General features: G+C 42.4%; 2 protein-coding genes and 1 long non-coding RNA gene across 4 annotated transcripts in view; 2 read left to right on the forward strand and 1 right to left on the reverse strand.

Moving 5' to 3' along the window:
- The window catches only part of LOC149463088 (uncharacterized), a 547,928-nt gene that overhangs the window by 103,891 nt on the left and 423,274 nt on the right, over positions 1-20,763 (reverse strand). The window lies entirely within an intron of this gene.
- Positions 5,520-6,263, forward strand: LOC149463092 (protein kinase C delta type-like). Its single transcript, XM_089675891.1, has one exon. It carries the CDS (start codon positions 5,520-5,522, stop codon positions 6,261-6,263), a length of 744 nt encoding a protein of 247 aa, XP_089532017.1.
- LOC149463093 (protein kinase C delta type-like) lies at positions 19,459-20,202 on the forward strand. Its single transcript, XM_089675892.1, has one exon. It carries the CDS (start codon positions 19,459-19,461, stop codon positions 20,200-20,202), a length of 744 nt encoding a protein of 247 aa, XP_089532018.1.

The raw sequence follows: 20,763 nt of genomic DNA on the forward strand, positions 1-20,763 counted from the left end.
TTGCTGATCACTGCAATTACTAGTATAAATAAAAATTTCCAGTTTATTTATACCATAGTTTGTAGGCGCCATAACGTTCACACAAACCAATCAATATACACTTACTGGGATTTTTTTTTTTTTTACCAAAGACGTAGCAGAATACATTTTGGCATAAATTCATGAAGAAATGTGGTTTTAATTTCTTTATTGGATATTTTTCTGTAACAAAGTAAAATATATTGGGTTTTTTTTCAAAATGCTCTATCTTTTTTCGGTTTATAACTTAAAAATGTAAAAACCTCAGTGGTGATCAAATGCCACTAAAAGAAAGCTGGAATATTAAGGTTTTGGAGTGACCAAGTCAAAGTCCAGACTTAAATCCCATTGAGATGCTGTGGCATGACCTTAAAAAGGCCTTTCATGCTGGAAAACCCTCCAAGGTGGCTGAATGAAAACAATTCTGCAAAGAAGAGTGGGCCAAAATCCCTCCACAGTGGTGTGAAAGGCTCATTGCCAATCATTGCAAATGCTTAACTGCAGTTGTTGCCACCAAGGGAGGCACAACCATTTATTAGGTTTAGGGGGCATTTACTTTTTCACATAGGGCCAGGCAGGTTTGGACAGATTGTTTTTCCCTTAATAAAATGAAAGCGTCACATCACTTAAAAACTGCACTTTGTACTTAGTCTGGTTTTCTTCATGTAATATTAAAATGTGTTTGACAGTCTGAATCATCTAAGTGAGACAAATATGCAAAAAAAAAAAAAACAGGAAGGGGGCAAATACTTATTTGACAGCACTGTTTGTGTGTGTATGAATTTTTACAGCATGTCTGAGCTTTCAGAAAGCAGAGAGCAGAGAGCTGAAGTTACAGTCTTCAGAGCTCATTGAGAGCTGATTGGAGGGAAGGGACACCCCCCCTCCCCCTTACACATCACACAGGAACAGAAATTAGGTTGTTCATCAAAGGCTGTGTGCTGGAGCTCCATCATGTGTCACCTTTTTTCTCTTGGGGTCATGAAAATCTGACAGGTGTGACTCAAACAGATAGCACAGGAACGAGGTAGCAGAGAAAAAGAACACTTAGGGCCAGTTTACAGCACAATAATGCACTCCGGATGCATTAAAGATACATTTTTGCTGACAGTTCACACCACACGCAGTTTTCATGAAGTTTGCTGTTTCAGTACAGTTCTGTATAAAAAAATGCAGCATGTTCTACTTTTTTTTCTGCACTGGAAACCGACTGGAACTGACTGCACTGGTGTGAACTAGGGCCATTGGAGTACATGGAAAACACCGTGCATGCATTTTTTTGATGCAGCAAAAAAGGCTCAGGACTGCATCTAATGTGAACTAGACCGTAGCGCTCTGGATTGAGACACGCACACACTAAATCTGTTTGATGGTCAAAATCATTAAAGTGTGACAAACATGCAAAAAAAAAATAGGAAGGGGGCAAATATTTTCTTTTACAGCACTGTATAGATTTATTTCATATACAAATATTTCTAACACATCAAGAAAGTTGGGGCAGCATCCGCAACTACTGAGATGACACCAGACACAGGACAGTGGATTTTCAATTAGGATAAGCAGAATGATGGAATTGATAGAAGTAAATAAGGAGTATAGTATAATCAGAAGCAACCACTGGTGCATATATGATACAAAATGAAGCTAAAATAACCCAAAAGTCCATAAAAGTCTGTAATGGTCCATATACTTTAGTGGCAGCTCCTCAGTGACACTGACATAATAACAATAGGGAACATAAGGAAACAGCAAGGGTCTGCAAATGGAATTGCATTGAGAGGGAGGACAGTAAAGCCGGCCATAGATAGGATCGAAAACCAAGCGAAAATTCTTGTTGAACGTAGAATCGTTTGGTTTTCGCATTATTAGTGTGCCTGCTGCGAGATGCGATTTTCATGCAGCAATTGAAAGTGCCAGACCCAACATGCCGCAATTTATTTTAGAAAAATCAAACAAATGATGGCACACTTGTATGGGCTATTCTCATTTTTCAATCGACAGAATGTTCGGTTTTCGACTCATCTATGGCCGGCTTAAAGATTTCTTCACACCATACATGTGCGGTGGTATGCAGAAAAACCCAGTCAGTCAATGGATATGGTGTAAACAAGCCTTACAGCCCGAGTGCTACTAAGCAGGAAGCGCAGCCTGAGTATGGAATGGGCCGGTATGGCTTCCCCTTTGTAGCTGATCAGTGGTCTTTGGGGCTAAGATCTCAGTGTGGTCAGATATCACATTAAGATTGCTATGTCTTGGTGACCTAAGGGATGTCATGGGGACTTATAAAAGCCATGCACTGAGAATAGATATCCAGGGCTGAGGACTACCATATTGTCCAATTTTCAACATTCTTTTTCCTTTATATAGTAAAAAAAAAACAAAAAACAAAAACAGTGGATATTAAACATCACCAAAAGAAAGTTCAATTTCTAAAAAAAAAGGGTATATGAAATCCATTAGTATACAGCGTTACATGACCAGTTGTCATTCTATCTCAGCGTTGAAATCTGACCAATGTCCTCATAATGAAGGAATATTACAGCCTGGCACTCAACGGACTACACACTAAATGGCCAAAATGTCTTCTTCCCCTCCCCCCTCCCGCAGGCTAAGATCACATGACCATTAATTTCAGTTGGGAGCCAGCAGATCAGAACATGGCAGGTACAGGGCTAAAAATAGAACCTTGTCCTGGTGTATAACTTTGTGAATCCCATCCATAGACAGGAATAACATGATTTCATTGGGCGCTGGATACATAAAACATGAATAATACAGATGTAAGCTGAGCAAAGATGTCCCACATTTTGTTTACTTGAAAAAAAATGACCCAAAAAATGTGATCTACAAACACCACATAGGAAGCACAATGTTTTTTCCATATATGGTCATGTACCTTCCAAGCCAGGGTCATGTCACCTTGTTTCCATAGCTACCAGAACTCTGATGTCATCACCACTTAGCTCCGCCCCCTCAGCTTGCAGTCATTCCCTTTGTGTACGCTACCAGGAGTGGAAGCGATTTCTCTTTCTCTGTGCAGCTTTGTCATTTGTAATCATGAAGCGGCTATTTACGAGAAAGAGAGCAAATAATGTGAAGGACCTCCTGAAAACCAACAAGGAGGAGCCTTTTACATTACAAACAGTGGGACCCTTAACAGAGGACCACAGAACAGCATCACAGCCCCAAGATTCTGCCCCTAAAAGGGGGAGATTTAGGGCAGCTGGGAAAAGATTTTGGCAGTGTCTGGCTAGATGTTGCCCCTTTTCTCAGACAAAATTAGAAGAAGAAGACGCAGAAAGTAAGTACTAGTCTGTTGAGATATAATGCAGGGCACTGTAAGGGTATACAACATTTATCACCAATTACATATATATTGGGGTCACTATACATACACATAATGGGGTCACCGGGTAGAGAGTAGGGGAGAGTTAAGACCCCGTCAGGTACCTGGAGGTCCTGCCAGTAATAGCACTTGTCATTAGCAGCAGCATTTGTCAGCCTGCCCTCAGTTGAATTCAGGTGACAGTTGGGCTGCAGGGGTCAGGGGTCAGGTGTGCAGGAGGCATACATGGTCTATGGATAAATACAAAGTCAGTGTGAGCCCCTCCCCAGTGACAGGCTGTGTATACAGGACCCTTCAATAGCAATGAGACCTTACACTGCCCCCCCCCCCCCATGACATTCCCATTCACTAGGACCATTCCTATAGACAGTTGTGTCCTAGGATCTGTATGACCAGGCAGACTGGGGGCTGCAGGAGCAGACCATTCATTCCGCTTTGTCATATTTTTCTACACACACATTTCTAAATCGTTAGGAAAGTTGGGGTGTCATCCACAACTACGGACTCACAACCAAATACAACATAGTGTTACATTTATATTTAGTCAATGAAGATAAGCAGATTGATGGAATTGCATTGAGAGGGAGGAACAGCTTAGGGCTCATTTACACCACATGCATTGAACGTAGTATGAATGCATATACAAGAAAAACAATGCATTTCAATAAGCCTCGTTTACCCCATTGCACTGCATGTGCGTTTATGAAAAGTACAACATGCTGTATTGTAGGGGGGGTGTGTAGAAAAAACGTAGCTCAATGGATGTGATGTAAACAAGCCCTAGAGCACAAGAGTTACTTAGCAGAAAGCGCAGCCTGAGTATGGAATGGGCCAGTATGGATTCCCCATTGTAGCTGATCATTGCTCTTTGGCAGTAAGATCTCAATATGGTCAGATATCACATTAGGATTGCTATCTTTTGGTGGTCTGAAAGTGTAAGTACGGTTACTCAGCATTTCATAGCTGTCAGGCTCAGCTCACACGAGCTTTGTCAGCAGGTGTCAGACGGACCTTTGGGAAGCGTTTTTAAAGCTTCTCAAACGCTTATGAAAATTCTGCACATGGCAGCACATAGTGCTGTTCACACTGAAGCGTTAGCGTTGCGGCAAAACTGACGCTTCATGTGGAGTCAGGAGGAGTTGAAGCCTCCCATTCAAGTCTATGGTGGCGTTTGCGGAGCGGTTGCGAGGCAGTTGCGGAACGTTAACACCATTTAACTTCATTATAAGCGTTTGTGGTGCGGTTTTTACGCTTGGCAAATGTCTAACAGATTCAAAAAAGCGCATGGGGCGTTTGGGGAACGTTAAAAACGCTTCCCATACGCCTGTCTAACGCCTGTCCAAGGCTATAGGGGCGTTTGGCAAGAGTTAGAAAGAAAGTCAAGTGTGAACGAGCCCTTAGGGATGTTACGGGTTTTAGAAAGCCATGCACTGACAATAGATCCCCAGGGCTGAGAACCATATTGTCTAGGAATGGATAGAACTGCCATAAAGGACAACGTGTCACATAAGATTAGTGTCACAACAAAGATTCCCTTCCATATGTAAAAGAAAAAAAAGACATTTAAATGGCCGCAGTTACCTCATCTGTGATGTTTTTTTTTTTGTTATTTATCTACTTGTACATGTTCTGTTTACCTCTCATACTATGTTTGCTAAATTTATGCAAAATAATAAAGACATATATGCCTTTAAATGGCCGCAGTTTCACATAAATGATGTGGAAGTAGAAATAATACTTTTTTTCTCTGTCTCCAGGCAAAAATGAGATCCCATCCAACAAAGACACTGCGCAAATTCAGCAAGCTACATCGATGGAGGACAAGAAACCTCCCAATACTTCACATACCAGTGAGAGTAAGGAGGCTTCACTGGTCAAATCTACTTCACCTACCGACCAGTCCTACAAACTCAGCCTGGAAAGTTTCACCTTCCATAGAGTACTAGGACAGGGGAGCTTTGGAAAAGTAGTGTTGGCCTCTCATCCTGACATTAAGCAGAAGCTAGCAGTGAAAATGGTTAAAAAAAGACCATTACTTCGACAGGATCCCAGCTGCGTCATTACAGAGAGCTACATAATGGAAATGTGCAACAGATACTCATTTTTCGCACATCTCTACTGCTCCTTTCAAACAGAGACTCATCTCGTCTTTGCTATGGAGTTCCTGGGCGGAGGAGATCTTGAAAAATTCATAAGAGATTCAGCTCCACTTGATGAAGTAACCTTAAGATGTGTTACTGCCGAAATTCTCTGTGGACTGCAGCACCTTCATTCTCTTCAGATTGTCCACAGAGATCTAAAACCAGAGAACATTCTTCTGGATAACGCCGGGCACGTCAAGATTGCCGATTTCGGCCTGTCGGCAATGTTCGTCACGGAGAAAAACAGAGTCAAAAGTTGCGTGGGGACGCTATGTTACATGGCCCCTGAAGTCTATTATCAAAGGCCATACTATTACCCGGCTGACTATTTCTCATTTGGGATAATAGTATATGAGATGGCCTTAGGCGAGCATCCTTTTTATACTGGACAGGAGACTGAAGAGCAGTTGGTTACTTCCATGTACGCCACGGAACCCTATTTCCTACGGCACTTGAACTTTTATCTGCAAGATCTCTTACTCAGACTTTTACGTCATGACCAAGAGCAACGTGCGCACCTGGTGTGCAATCTCAGATCACACCCTTTCTTCAAGGGTATTGACTGGGAAGAGATAGAAGAAGGACCATCACTCGTACAAAGTACATTGGAACCTATTCTCAAGGAACCACTGCAGGAAATCATTGAAGTGGATACTTTTCTGTCCAAAGACCTGGAGATGCCAATTGACTCATTGCATCAGGAGTATTTTAAGGCCTTTGAATACATTAGTGAGAGAATGAAGGCGAGACAAGCCTGATCCTCACCACCACCACAACCAGAGGGCCATCCTTCAATGGGTGGTCAACTAAAAAGTTCACAACAGTGAACAAAAAATGTAAATTAGATATGATGATAGATAGATAGACAGACAGATAGATAGATAGGATAGATAGATAAGATAGATAGATAGATAGATAGATAGATAGATAGATAGATAGATAGATAGATAGATAGTGCGCTATCCTGCCACGGTGGAAATCACAGTGGTGACCCAGGATTCTCGACTATAGAGGTTGAGGGGCTCCAGGCAGTTGTAATTCAGAGGAAACTGGTTTATCAGTTTCCTCTTTGGCTTGTAAAGCCTGTTTTGGGACCTGTAGCCTGGAGATTTCAAAGAGATTTGGGAGGGATGAAATCTCCAATCCTGGGCCCATGTTTTGAGAGCAGCCAGCACGCTGATTGCACAGGTGTGTGCAGGCTTTTTTGTGGAGTCCAGGCCATGATTCTGGGCTCCACCCCAGCAGACAGGAGGGCTCCACCCTGGCACACAGGAGGGCTCTGCCTTGGAGTCAGGTGGGCTTCACCTAGTAGAGGTGGAAGCCAGACAAGCTGTGTGCTATTGGCGAGCTGTGTGCGGGAAAGCCATTTCGGATAGAGTCTGCAGGAGACAGACGGAAATCGATGTACAAGCCAGATGGCTGAATATTGTTTCATTTGTTTGATGGTGGATGCCCCTGCGTGGGAAAGATTTATGGAATAGATAATATTGATAGATAGATGGGCGGCACAGTGGCTTAGTGGTTAGCACTTCTGCCTTGCAGTAATTGGGTCATGGGTTCGATTTCCAACCATGGCGCCTACTGCATGGATTTAGCATTTTCTCCCTGTGTTCGCGTGGGTTTCCTCCGGGTACTCCGGTTTCCTCCCACACTCCAAAGACATGCTGGTAGGTTCATTGGCTCCTGTCTTAATTGTCCTAGTTTCATCCCTGGCCATGTGGGATCTCAGGCATGGTAGGGGTTGGATTAAGACATGGCAACCTACCCTGTAAAATAATTGCTAAGAAAATTCATGGAAAAGGTCGCTTACGAGTGACGGTCCATGCAATTGCCAAGGGTCGGATACGACTGAATGCATAGATAGATAGATAGATAGATAGATAGATAGATAGATAGAGATTAAGGTAGGAACTGGCCAGAGAGGGATTACTTTGACGTAGTTGGCCGGCTTAAACATGCATTGAAATGTATGTGAACGAAAAATCCCTGTTTCTATGGAAAGTTTGCTAGAAGGAGGTATATAGCAATGTAATAAGTATAAATCAGCACACACACATATATAAAATCCTCAGAAATCCCTTAAAGTCATATCAATATCCTTCCCCTGAAGTACTAATAAAACATATATTCATTTACTTAAACCCAAAAACCCACAATTATAGTGAAAAAATCAAGACCCAAAGAGTTTACCCAAAAATAAAAAATATCAAATATATATAAAAGAACAAAAATAAAATAAAGTCCCAATATGCAAAGTGTCCAAATAATGTGTCCAAACAAAGATCAATTTCTTGATAGGAAGACGCTTCCTACTCCACTGAAGAAGATGCAAATCAATCACAGGTGCTCTTCAAATACCTCAAAAAACAAAATCTCAACATAGCATATTACCTTTTAAATCCCAGAACTAAAGTGCCACACGTGTATCATGCAAAAAAAAAACACTCCAGTGTCACAGCACTCATGTGAAGAAAAAAAAAAAAAAATTTTAAATATCACTGCAAACTATATATAAAGTGCATAATTACCCTAAAACAAACAAATTCCAGCTTGTAATCAACCACATATGTACAGAGTGTCCTTAGATTGGTATCCTCTTGTCCCTCAGGACCTCACAAACAGACCAGGAATCATTATGTGAATTATAATCATATATAAAATTTATTGTAGCCACTTACATATAAAAACGATAAGATCAGCAAGACATCATCAAACTCCTCATGCCCAGTATACGATCCCCTTTCCGTGTGTAGAGGGTCTCCCGATCACCAGGTAATTCCCCCTTGCTACTCCTATCCAGCACTATCACTTTGTAGCTCTGGGGGACACCTGAAGTGCACCGTTTCCGTGTTGGAGGTCTGGAGAGTAACGGTGCACTTCAGGTGTCCCCCAGAGCTACAAAGTGATAGTGCTGGATAGGAGTAGCAAGGGGGAATTACCTGGTGATCGGGAGACCCTCTACACACGGAAAGGGGATCGTATACTGGGCATGAGGAGTTTGATGATGTCTTGCTGATCTTATCGTTTTTATATGTAAGTGGCTACAATAAATTTTATATATGATTATAATTCACATAATGATTCCTGGTCTGTTTGTGAGGTCCTGAGGGACAAGAGGATACCAATCTAAGGACACTCTGTACATATGTGGTTGATTACAAGCTGGAATCTGTTTGTTTTAGGGTAATTATGCACTTTATCTATAGTTTGCAGTGATATTTAAATTTTTTTTTTTTTTTTTTCTTCACATGAGTGAAAAAATCCCTGTTTATATGGGAAGTTTGCTAGAAGGGGGTATATAGCAATGTGTAGATGGTTTAACAGAATTTTTAGTGGTCACACCCATCACAGGTTGCCTGCAAAAATCTATGGGGGGGTGTAGACAAGACCAGTCACCCTGCACAAGGGCCCCAGCCCTGGTTCACACAAGAACACTGCTGTGGGTGGCAATAGATTCCTAACGACACTCCAAACACACATCACAAATACAGTGTGTTTGCCTGCACCAAAATGCATGGTACCGCAGAGCCATGTTTTTTATTATTATAATACAGGATTTATATAGCGCCAACAGCTTACGCAGCGCTTTACAACATAAGGGCAGACTGTACAATTCCAATACAAATGAATACAGAAGGACTGAGAGGGCCCGGCTCGTTGGAGCTTACAACCATGTGATCCAGTTTCAGTGCGTTTTTAAATTGCATCGCACTGAACTGCACAGGGACACACAGCGCGTTACTGTGCAATGCCGGTGTCAACCTGCACTAAGTCTGTACACAGTTTGGCTCCCCAGTCCCCTGACTCCAGGCTCAGTTCTTTGTGGATCAATTTCACCTGATGGGATGGACTGCCTGTTCTCATACACTCTTTCATGCCTGGACAGACTCTCTGCCACCTAGTGCATGCAACTCTGGTGTTTAAGTGAGGGTGGAGGGCACAGGTGCACCATCCAGTCCCACTGCTGGCAGACTGGAAAAGTCTATGGGAAACTGACAGCTGGTGGAAGGTGCACCCAATCCTACGAACATTTAGGGGACTATACACCCAGAGACGAATGCCCAGAAAGCCAGCAATCTGCATTGCGATCATTCGTCCCTGGGTGCATACTGCCCTAAATGTTAGTAGCTCTAGGTGCATTATCCTGTCCAGCTGCAGCCGCAAGGTTTCACAAGCTGCAACTGAAAGGCGTCTCTCTGTCACTTGGCGTGATGAAGGTCCCTTGCAGGTTCCAAAATGTTGCATTGCTCATGTAACACGCCTAAACAACACAAATAAAGGCAGTTCTACTGAAGCAGATAGCGCTGCGCTAGCCGTTATCTCTGTTCGCTGTGGCCACATCCACCCAATGCTGCAACACCCCACAATTGCGTTCCGCTATGTAGTGAGTGCAAAGAAGTAAATAAGCAGCTAGCACAAAGTGGCAAACCCTCTTCTTCCACTACATAAACATAGAAATAAAGGTGCAGCGCTAATAAACAGGAAACAAATATGTGAATACAGCGCACTGAGGAGCCTGGAAGCGGTCGGAGCTCACAGAGCTCCAACAGGGTCAGTCCAGCGCTGTGACCTACCCGCAGGTTGCTCTGTGAGCTCCGCCCACTTCCAGGCTCCTCAGTGCACTGTATTCGATAACGCCTTGGCTCCTCCCACAGTCCAGAGCTTTTGACAGAGAAGGAGAGTGCTGTAGCCCCACACCATTCTCAGCCCCCTCCCTCTGTCCATCCACCGGTGGCCCAGACATTACCCCAAACATTCATCAACTGCAAACTTTAATGGGCTGTAATGCACCTCAACAGCAGGATTTTGGCAGCAGGTGTCAGCCAATGATTCGTGGCTGACACCTGCTGATCTGCTGTGTCCAATCACAGCCCAGAGCCCTGTGTTAGCAAAAACACAGGCTTCTGTACAGAGGGAATGATCTGTCTGTTTCTTCTCCCTGCAAAGCAAGAAGAAGGAACAGATTTTAGTAAAAACATTTTTAGTTTTCAGTAAATTCATAAGCACACACTTAACCCTTTGATTACCCCAGAATGTTAGCCCCTTCCCAGTAAACGTCATTCGCACAGTGACAGTGTAAAGTACTATTATTGATCTTTCTAATAGTGTCACTGGTGATGTCAGTGTCAGTTGGTATCAGATTGCCTACAGCACTATCACAGTCCCACTTCAAGACGCTGATCACTGCAATGATTCAGAAAAAATGAGGAAGGGTTGTAGCAGCGCAAACACTGCAAAGTCCTGGGAAATGGTAGTATGGGGTGATGGTGGTATTAGTGGCTACTGTATGAAGAGCGTAAGATTCCGTGTGGCACTGAGGGCAAGGCTTCCAAATAAGCTGTAGCAACTTCTGTAGATGAGAAAAAGCAGAGAAGCGCCTCTAAGTGCAATAAGTCTTTTAATTCAAGTCTAAATGTAGAAACACTCACATGTGTGAAGTAATCATAAGCATAAAAACCAAAGCATATACCAAATTAACTAAAGACCCACTACCCGAATTCAAACAGGACGCACTACTACTAACGAACACAGCCTTACTTGATGGTGTCATCACCAAGCAGGAAGCCTCTTTTCTATCTAAAGACTTCTACAACACCCCGTATTTTTACTTTCTGCCCAAAGTACACAAAAATCCAAATAATCCACCAGGAAGACCAATCGTAGCGGCCACAGGGAGCATTACTAGCGGTTTCTCCCAATATATCGACCACTTCCTACAACCCCTTGCACAGGCTCAACACTCATATATCCGGGACAGCGGACACTTGCTAGAATTACTCCAAACATACTCCTGGGAACCCGACTATTGTTGGGTCTCGTTAGATGTCTGCTCCCTATACACCTCGATACCCCATGATGTAGGCATCACCGCCATCCAGCACTATCTATCCTTGGATCCATCACTCAACCCCAAACAATCTTCCTTTATAGTAGACGCCACCTCATTTTGCCTCAAACACAATTACTTCACATTCAACCACGATTTCTACTTACAAACTCAAGGTACAGCCATGGGAGCCAACTTTGCACCCTCATATGCAAACTTGACTATGAGTTTCTGGGAGGACAAACACATATGGCACAATAACCCCTTTGCAGCCCACATCATCTTTTACGGCCGTTACATAGATGACATTATCGTCATCTGGGATGGACCAATATCACACGTAGACCAGTTCGTAACCCATTGCAATTCAAATCCTTTTGTCCTTCACCTCCACTCACCACAAACATACTCTTGTATTCCTAGATCTCGAATTATACCATGACAATCTCCAAATATTAACAAAAAACCACTTCAAACCGGTATCTGGAAACTCATACCTCCACTTCAACAGCTGCCACCACCCCAAATGGATCCAAAATATACCTAAAGGACAATTCTGTCGTCTCAGACAAAACTGCACCACAGATTCCGATTACAATCTCCAGAGCGACATCCTAATAAAGAAATTCCTAGACAAAGGTTACCCACACAAGCTAGTAGATGAGGCCCACTCCTTCTACCGCAAGGGTAGACCCCAAACACACAATAGCACAGAGCCTCCCAACCAGGTCAGATTTATAACCAAATTCCACAACAACTTTCACAAAATGGAGTCTATCATCAATAGACATTGGCCAATACTACTACAGGATCCACATTTAATAGACATTTTAGATAAAAAACCAAAATACACCTACCGCAAAGCCATCAACCTTAAAAACAAGATTGCCCCCAGCAAATACAACCCACCCACCAACACACCCAACACAATCTGCCTCATACCCATTGTCGGCATGTATAGATGCAACAAAGCGCTATGCAAAACTTGCCGATTCGCTAAACACGGACAAAAAAACTTCACCACAAAAGGAAAAACCTATTCATTCAAAGAATTTTACAACTGCTCCACTGATCATGTGATCTACTGTATATCCTGCCCTTGCGGCCTCCTATATGTGGGACGCACCATCAGACCCCTCCGCGCAAGGTTTGGCGAGCACAGACGTCTTATTGAAGATGGTAAAGACAAACATAGCGTCCCCCGCCACTTCCTTGAATATCACCAAAAATCCACTGATGGCCTACAAGTATGGGTCTTAGAATCCATACACAACAATCTCTCTGAGTCTGATCGTTTCAAAAAACTCTGTTCACAAGAAACTTATTGGATATTTACATTAGATACATTGTCTCCAGGTGGACTCAACGAGGAATTAGACATTAACACTATACTATAAACACTACAATCTCCCATTCACAGTCACTCAACACTCACAATGATACTTCCCCCCCCCCCCCCCTTTATTTTTATTTTTTTAATCAAATTTTTTTATCGAATTTTTTTTTTTTAATTCATTTTTAGTTTATTATTTATAACCTTTTGTTCATTATTTATATTTTATTCTGTTTTTTACTATTTTTTACAATGTAATTTACTCTTTATAATGTCATTTGCATGTATTATTACCAATATGTTTATCATCTTACCATGTTAACACCCATTGTCAATATACCCGCTAGCAACATGTATATATGTTAGAATTATTATGAAGCTCCTGTAGAGCCATAACCATATCCCACCTTGCAAACATGCTGTATTACCACTAAATATCTGCTCACTACTGATACATAATTGATGTGCCAGTGCTGCAAGGTAAACATTTTACCCCACTAATCTCCCAGAATATAATTTTTTTTTTTTATTCTTATTACCCCCATCAACTTTTTTCACATAGTTTCTTCGATTTTCAGCTGTTCAAAAATCTTTTATTAACGTCATTTTTCATTTCATTAATTTTTTTTTTTCTCTTTTTTTTAATTATTTTTTTCATAATTTTTTTATTTATTTATTTATTTTTTTCCATTTCATCATTTTTCTTTCGTCTTCTGTTTTCTTATTTATTACATCCTCTCTTTTTTCCATTTGGTTTCCTTTACCCCCCATTTAACATCCATGACTTTACACTATTCACCTGACAGCAATGGTAAATCACTGGTTAATTGGTCAATTGATCAATTAGACTCACGTTCCCTATATATTCACCCGTGTTCATCCACCTCCCCCTGCTTGAAAAAGGAGTGCACTTCCGCCTTCCACGGCCAGTGCATGCTCCGAAACGCATTGCAGTGCACCCTGGGATCTGACGTCATCACGGCCACACAGCCGCTACATTCCAGCGTGCGTTCCATCTGGCTCTGAGGGAGGACGTGCACGCCGGCCGGCCTCACCGCTGTTCCCCTCCAGCCACCACGCTGTTCCAGCCGAGAGCTGACCTCCCCACATCGCAGAGAGATGACGGCTCTTCACCCGGGTTACCACCCCACCGTTAACTATTGTTATCCACGGTTTTTATGCTTATCATTACTTCACACATGTGAGTGTTTCTACATTTAGACTTGAATTAAAAGACTTATTGCACTTAGAGGCGCTTCTCTCCTTTTTCTCTTTTGCTGATCACTGCAATTACTAGTATAAATAAAAATTTCCAGTTTATTTATACCATAGTTTGTAGGCGCCATAACGTTCACACAAACCAATCAATATACACTTACTGGGATTTTTTTTTTTTTTACCAAAGACGTAGCAGAATACATTTTGGCATAAATTCATGAAGAAATGTGGTTTTAATTTCTTTATTGGATATTTTTCTGTAACAAAGTAAAATATATTGGGTTTTTTTTCAAAATGCTCTATCTTTTTTCGGTTTATAACTTAAAAATGTAAAAACCTCAGTGGTGATCAAATGCCACTAAAAGAAAGCTGGAATATTAAGGTTTTGGAGTGACCAAGTCAAAGTCCAGACTTAAATCCCATTGAGATGCTGTGGCATGACCTTAAAAAGGCCTTTCATGCTGGAAAACCCTCCAAGGTGGCTGAATGAAAACAATTCTGCAAAGAAGAGTGGGCCAAAATCCCTCCACAGTGGTGTGAAAGGCTCATTGCCAATCATTGCAAATGCTTAACTGCAGTTGTTGCCACCAAGGGAGGCACAACCATTTATTAGGTTTAGGGGGCATTTACTTTTTCACATAGGGCCAGGCAGGTTTGGACAGATTGTTTTTCCCTTAATAAAATGAAAGCGTCACATCACTTAAAAACTGCACTTTGTACTTAGTCTGGTTTTCTTCATGTAATATTAAAATGTGTTTGACAGTCTGAATCATCTAAGTGAGACAAATATGCAAAAAAAAAAAAAACAGGAAGGGGGCAAATACTTATTTGACAGCACTGTTTGTGTGTGTATGAATTTTTACAGCATGTCTGAGCTTTCAGAAAGCAGAGAGCAGAGAGCTGAAGTTACAGTCTTCAGAGCTCATTGAGAGCTGATTGGAGGGAAGGGACACCCCCCCTCCCCCTTACACATCACACAGGAACAGAAATTAGGTTGTTCATCAAAGGCTGTGTGCTGGAGCTCCATCATGTGTCACCTTTTTTCTCTTGGGGTCATGAAAATCTGACAGGTGTGACTCAAACAGATAGCACAGGAACGAGGTAGCAGAGAAAAAGAACACTTAGGGCCAGTTTACAGCACAATAATGCACTCCGGATGCATTAAAGATACATTTTTGCTGACAGTTCACACCACACGCAGTTTTCATGAAGTTTGCTGTTTCAGTACAGTTCTGTATAAAAAAATGCAGCATGTTCTACTTTTTTTTCTGCACTGGAAACCGACTGGAACTGACTGCACTGGTGTGAACTAGGGCCATTGGAGTACATGGAAAACACCGTGCATGCATTTTTTTGATGCAGCAAAAAAGGCTCAGGACTGCATCTAATGTGAACTAGACCGTAGCGCTCTGGATTGAGACACGCACACACTAAATCTGTTTGATGGTCAAAATCATTAAAGTGTGACAAACATGCAAAAAAAAAATAGGAAGGGGGCAAATATTTTCTTTTACAGCACTGTATAGATTTATTTCATATACAAATATTTCTAACACATCAAGAAAGTTGGGGTAGCATCCACAACTACTGAGATGACACCAGACACAGGACAGTGGATTTTCAATTAGGATAAGCAGAATGATGGAATTGATAGAAGTAAATAAGGAGTATAGTATAATCAGAAGCAACCACTGGTGCATATATGATACAAAATGAAGCTAAAATAACCCAAAAGTCCATAAAAGTCTGTAATGGTCCATATACTTTAGTGGCAGCTCCTCAGTGACACTGACATAATAACAATAGGGAACATAAGGAAACAGCAAGGGTCTGCAAATGGAATTGCATTGAGAGGGAGGACAGTAAAGCCGGCCATAGATAGGATCGAAAACCAAGCGAAAATTCTTGTTGAACGTAGAATCGTTTGGTTTTCGCATTATTAGTGTGCCTGCTGCGAGATGCGATTTTCATGCAGCAATTGAAAGTGCCAGACCCAACATGCCGCAATTTATTTTAGAAAAATCAAACAAATGATGGCACACTTGTATGGGCTATTCTCATTTTTCAATCGACAGAATGTTCGGTTTTCGACTCATCTATGGCCGGCTTAAAGATTTCTTCACACCATACATGTGCGGTGGTATGCAGAAAAACCCAGTCAGTCAATGGATATGGTGTAAACAAGCCTTACAGCCCGAGTGCTACTAAGCAGGAAGCGCAGCCTGAGGATGGAATGGGCCGGTATGGCTTCCCCTTTGTAGCTGATCAGTGGTCTTTGGGGCTAAGATCTCAGTGTGGTCAGATATCACATTAAGATTGCTATGTCTTGGTGACCTAAGGGATGTCATGGGGACTTATAAAAGCCATGCACTGAGAATAGATATCCAGGGCTGAGGACTACCATATTGTCCAATTTTCAACATTCTTTTTCCTTTATATAGTAAAAAAAAAACAAAAAACAAAAACAGTGGATATTAAACATCACCAAAAGAAAGTTCAATTTCTAAAAAAAAAGGGTATATGAAATCCATTAGTATACAGCGTTACATGACCAGTTGTCATTCTATCTCAGCGTTGAAATCTGACCAATGTCCTCATAATGAAGGAATATTACAGCCTGGCACTCAACGGACTACACACTAAATGGCCAAAATGTCTTCTTCCCCTCCCCCCTCCCGCAGGCTAAGATCACATGACCATTAATTTCAGTTGGGAGCCAGCAGATCAGAACATGGCAGGTACAGGGCTAAAAATAGAACCTTGTCCTGGTGTATAACTTTGTGAATCCCATCCATAGACAGGAATAACATGATTTCATTGGGCGCTGGATACATAAAACATGAATAATACAGATGTAAGCTGAGCAAAGATGTCCCACATTTTGTTTACTTGAAAAAAAATGACCCAAAAAATGTGATCTACAAACACCACATAGGAAGCCCAATGTTTTTTCCATATATGGTCATGTACCTTCCAAGCCAGGGTCATGTCACCTTGTTTCCATAGCTACCAGAACTCTGATGTCATCACCACTTAGCTCCGCCCCCTCAGCTTGCAGTCATTCCCTTTGTGTACGCTACCAGGAGTGGAAGCGATTTCTCTTTCTCTGTGCAGCTTTGTCATTTGTAATCATGAAGCGGCTATTTACGAGAAAGAGAGCAAATAATGTGAAGGACCTCCTGAAAACCAACAAGGAGGAGCCTTTTACATTACAAACAGTGGGACCCTTAACAGAGGACCACAGAACAGCATCACAGCCCCAAGATTCTGCCCCTAAAAGGGGGAGATTTAGGGCAGCTGGGAAAAGATTTTGGCAGTGTCTGGCTAGATGTTGCCCCTTTTCTCAGACAAAATTAGAAGAAGAAGACGCAGAAAGTAAGTACTAGTCTGTTGAGATATAATGCAGGGCACTGTAAGGGTATACAACATTTATCACCAATTACATATATATTGGGGTCACTATACATACACATAATGGGGTCACCGGGTAGAGAGTAGGGGAGAGTTAAGACCCCGTCAGGTACCTGGAGGTCCTGCCAGTAATAGCACTTGTCATTAGCAGCAGCATTTGTCAGCCTGCCCTCAGTTGAATTCAGGTGACAGTTGGGCTGCAGGGGTCAGGGGTCAGGTGTGCAGGAGGCATACATGGTCTATGGATAAATACAAAGTCAGTGTGAGCCCCTCCCCAGTGACAGGCTGTGTATACAGGACCCTTCAATAGCAATGAGACCTTACACTGCCCCCCCCCCCCCATGACATTCCCATTCACTAGGACCATTCCTATAGACAGTTGTGTCCTAGGATCTGTATGACCAGGCAGACTGGGGGCTGCAGGAGCAGACCATTCATTCCGCTTTGTCATATTTTTCTACACACACATTTCTAAATCGTTAGGAAAGTTGGGGTGTCATCCACAACTACGGACTCACAACCAAATACAACATAGTGTTACATTTATATTTAGTCAATGAAGATAAGCAGATTGATGGAATTGCATTGAGAGGGAGGAACAGCTTAGGGCTCATTTACACCACATGCATTGAACGTAGTATGAATGCATATACAAGAAAAACAATGCATTTCAATAAGCCTCGTTTACCCCATTGCACTGCATGTGCGTTTATGAAAAGTACAACATGCTGTATTGTAGGGGGGGTGTGTAGAAAAAACGTAGCTCAATGGATGTGATGTAAACAAGCCCTAGAGCACAAGAGTTACTTAGCAGAAAGCGCAGCCTGAGTATGGAATGGGCCAGTATGGATTCCCCATTGTAGCTGATCATTGCTCTTTGGCAGTAAGATCTCAATATGGTCAGATATCACATTAGGATTGCTATCTTTTGGTGGTCTGAAAGTGTAAGTACGGTTACTCAGCATTTCATAGCTGTCAGGCTCAGCTCACACGAGCTTTGTCAGCAGGTGTCAGACGGACCTTTGGGAAGCGTTTTTAAAGCTTCTCAAACGCTTATGAAAATTCTGCACATGGCAGCACATAGTGCTGTTCACACTGAAGCGTTAGCGTTGCGGCAAAACTGACGCTTCATGTGGAGTCAGGAGGAGTTGAAGCCTCCCATTCAAGTCTATGGTGGCGTTTGCGGAGCGGTTGCGAGGCAGTTGCGGAACGTTAACACCATTTAACTTCATTATAAGCGTTTGTGGTGCGGTTTTTACGCTTGGCAAATGTCTAACAGATTCAAAAAAGCGCATGGGGCGTTTGGGGAACGTTAAAAACGCTTCCCATACGCCTGTCTAACGCCTGTCCAAGGCTATAGGGGCGTTTGGCAAGAGTTAGAAAGAAAGTCAAGTGTGAACGAGCCCTTAGGGATGTTACGGGTTTTAGAAAGCCATGCACTGACAATAGATCCCCAGGGCTGAGAACCATATTGTCTAGGAATGGATAGAACTGCCATAAAGGACAACGTGTCACATAAGATTAGTGTCACAACAAAGATTCCCTTCCATATGTAAAAGAAAAAAAAGACATTTAAATGGCCGCAGTTACCTCATCTGTGATGTTTTTTTTTTTGTTATTTATCTACTTGTACATGTTCTGTTTACCTCTCATACTATGTTTGCTAAATTTATGCAAAATAATAAAGACATATATGCCTTTAAATGGCCGCAGTTTCACATAAATGATGTGGAAGTAGAAATAATACTTTTTTTCTCTGTCTCCAGGCAAAAATGAGATCCCATCCAACAAAGACACTGCGCAAATTCAGCAAGCTACATCGATGGAGGACAAGAAACCTCCCAATACTTCACATACCAGTGAGAGTAAGGAGGCTTCACTGGTCAAATCTACTTCACCTACCGACCAGTCCTACAAACTCAGCCTGGAAAGTTTCACCTTCCATAGAGTACTAGGACAGGGGAGCTTTGGAAAAGTAGTGTTGGCCTCTCATCCTGACATTAAGCAGAAGCTAGCAGTGAAAATGGTTAAAAAAAGACCATTACTTCGACAGGATCCCAGCTGCGTCATTACAGAGAGCTACATAATGGAAATGTGCAACAGATACTCATTTTTCGCACATCTCTACTGCTCCTTTCAAACAGAGACTCATCTCGTCTTTGCTATGGAGTTCCTGGGCGGAGGAGATCTTGAAAAATTCATAAGAGATTCAGCTCCACTTGATGAAGTAACCTTAAGATGTGTTACTGCCGAAATTCTCTGTGGACTGCAGCACCTTCATTCTCTTCAGATTGTCCACAGAGATCTAAAACCAGAGAACATTCTTCTGGATAACGCCGGGCACGTCAAGATTGCCGATTTCGGCCTGTCGGCAATGTTCGTCACGGAGAAAAACAGAGTCAAAAGTTGCGTGGGGACGCTATGTTACATGGCCCCTGAAGTCTATTATCAAAGGCCATACTATTACCCGGCTGACTATTTCTCATTTGGGATAATAGTATATGAGATGGCCTTAGGCGAGCATCCTTTTTATACTGGACAGGAGACTGAAGAGCAGTTGGTTACTTCCATGTACGCCACGGAACCCTATTTCCTACGGCACTTGAACTTTTATCTGCAAGATCTCTTACTCAGACTTTTACGTCATGACCAAGAGCAACGTGCGCACCTGGTGTGCAATCTCAGATCACACCCTTTCTTCAAGGGTATTGACTGGGAAGAGATAGAAGAAGGACCATCACTCGTACAAAGTACATTGGAACCTATTCTCAAGGAACCACTGCAGGAAATCATTGAAGTGGATACTTTTCTGTCCAAAGACCTGGAGATGCCAATTGACTCATTGCATCAGGAGTATTTTAAGGCCTTTGAATACATTAGTGAGAGAATGAAGGCGAGACAAGCCTGATCCTCACCACCACCACAACCAGAGGGCCATCCTTCAATGGGTGGTCAACTAAAAAGTTCACAACAGTGAACAAAAAATGTAAATTAGATATGATGATAGATAGATAGACAGACAGATAGATAGATAGGATAGATAGATAAGATAGATAGATAGATAGATAGATAGATAGATAGATAGATAGTGCGCTATCCTGCCACGGTGGAAATCACAGTGGTGACCCAGGATTCTCGACTATAGAGGTTGAGGGGCTCCAGGCAGTTGTAATTCAGAGGAAACTGGTTTATCAGTTTCCTCTTTGGCTTGTAAAGCCTGTTTTGGGACCTGTAGCCTGGAGATTTCAAAGAGATTTGGGAGGGATGAAATCTCCAATCCTGGGCCCATGTTTTGAGAGCAGCCAGCACGCTGATTGCACAGGTGTGTGCAGGCTTTTTTGTGGAGTCCAGGCCATGATTCTGGGCTCCACCCCAGCAGACAGGAGGGCTCCACCCTGGCACACAGGAGGGCTCTGCCTTGGAGTCAGGTGGGCTTCACCTAGTAGAGGTGGAAGCCAGACAAGCTGTG

Source organism: Staurois parvus, unplaced genomic scaffold (assembly GCF_062004578.1).
Source record: "Staurois parvus isolate SC_StPar_1 unplaced genomic scaffold, SC_StPar_1.0 ptg000159l, whole genome shotgun sequence".
NCBI classification, from domain to species: Eukaryota; Metazoa; Chordata; class Amphibia; order Anura; family Ranidae; genus Staurois; species Staurois parvus.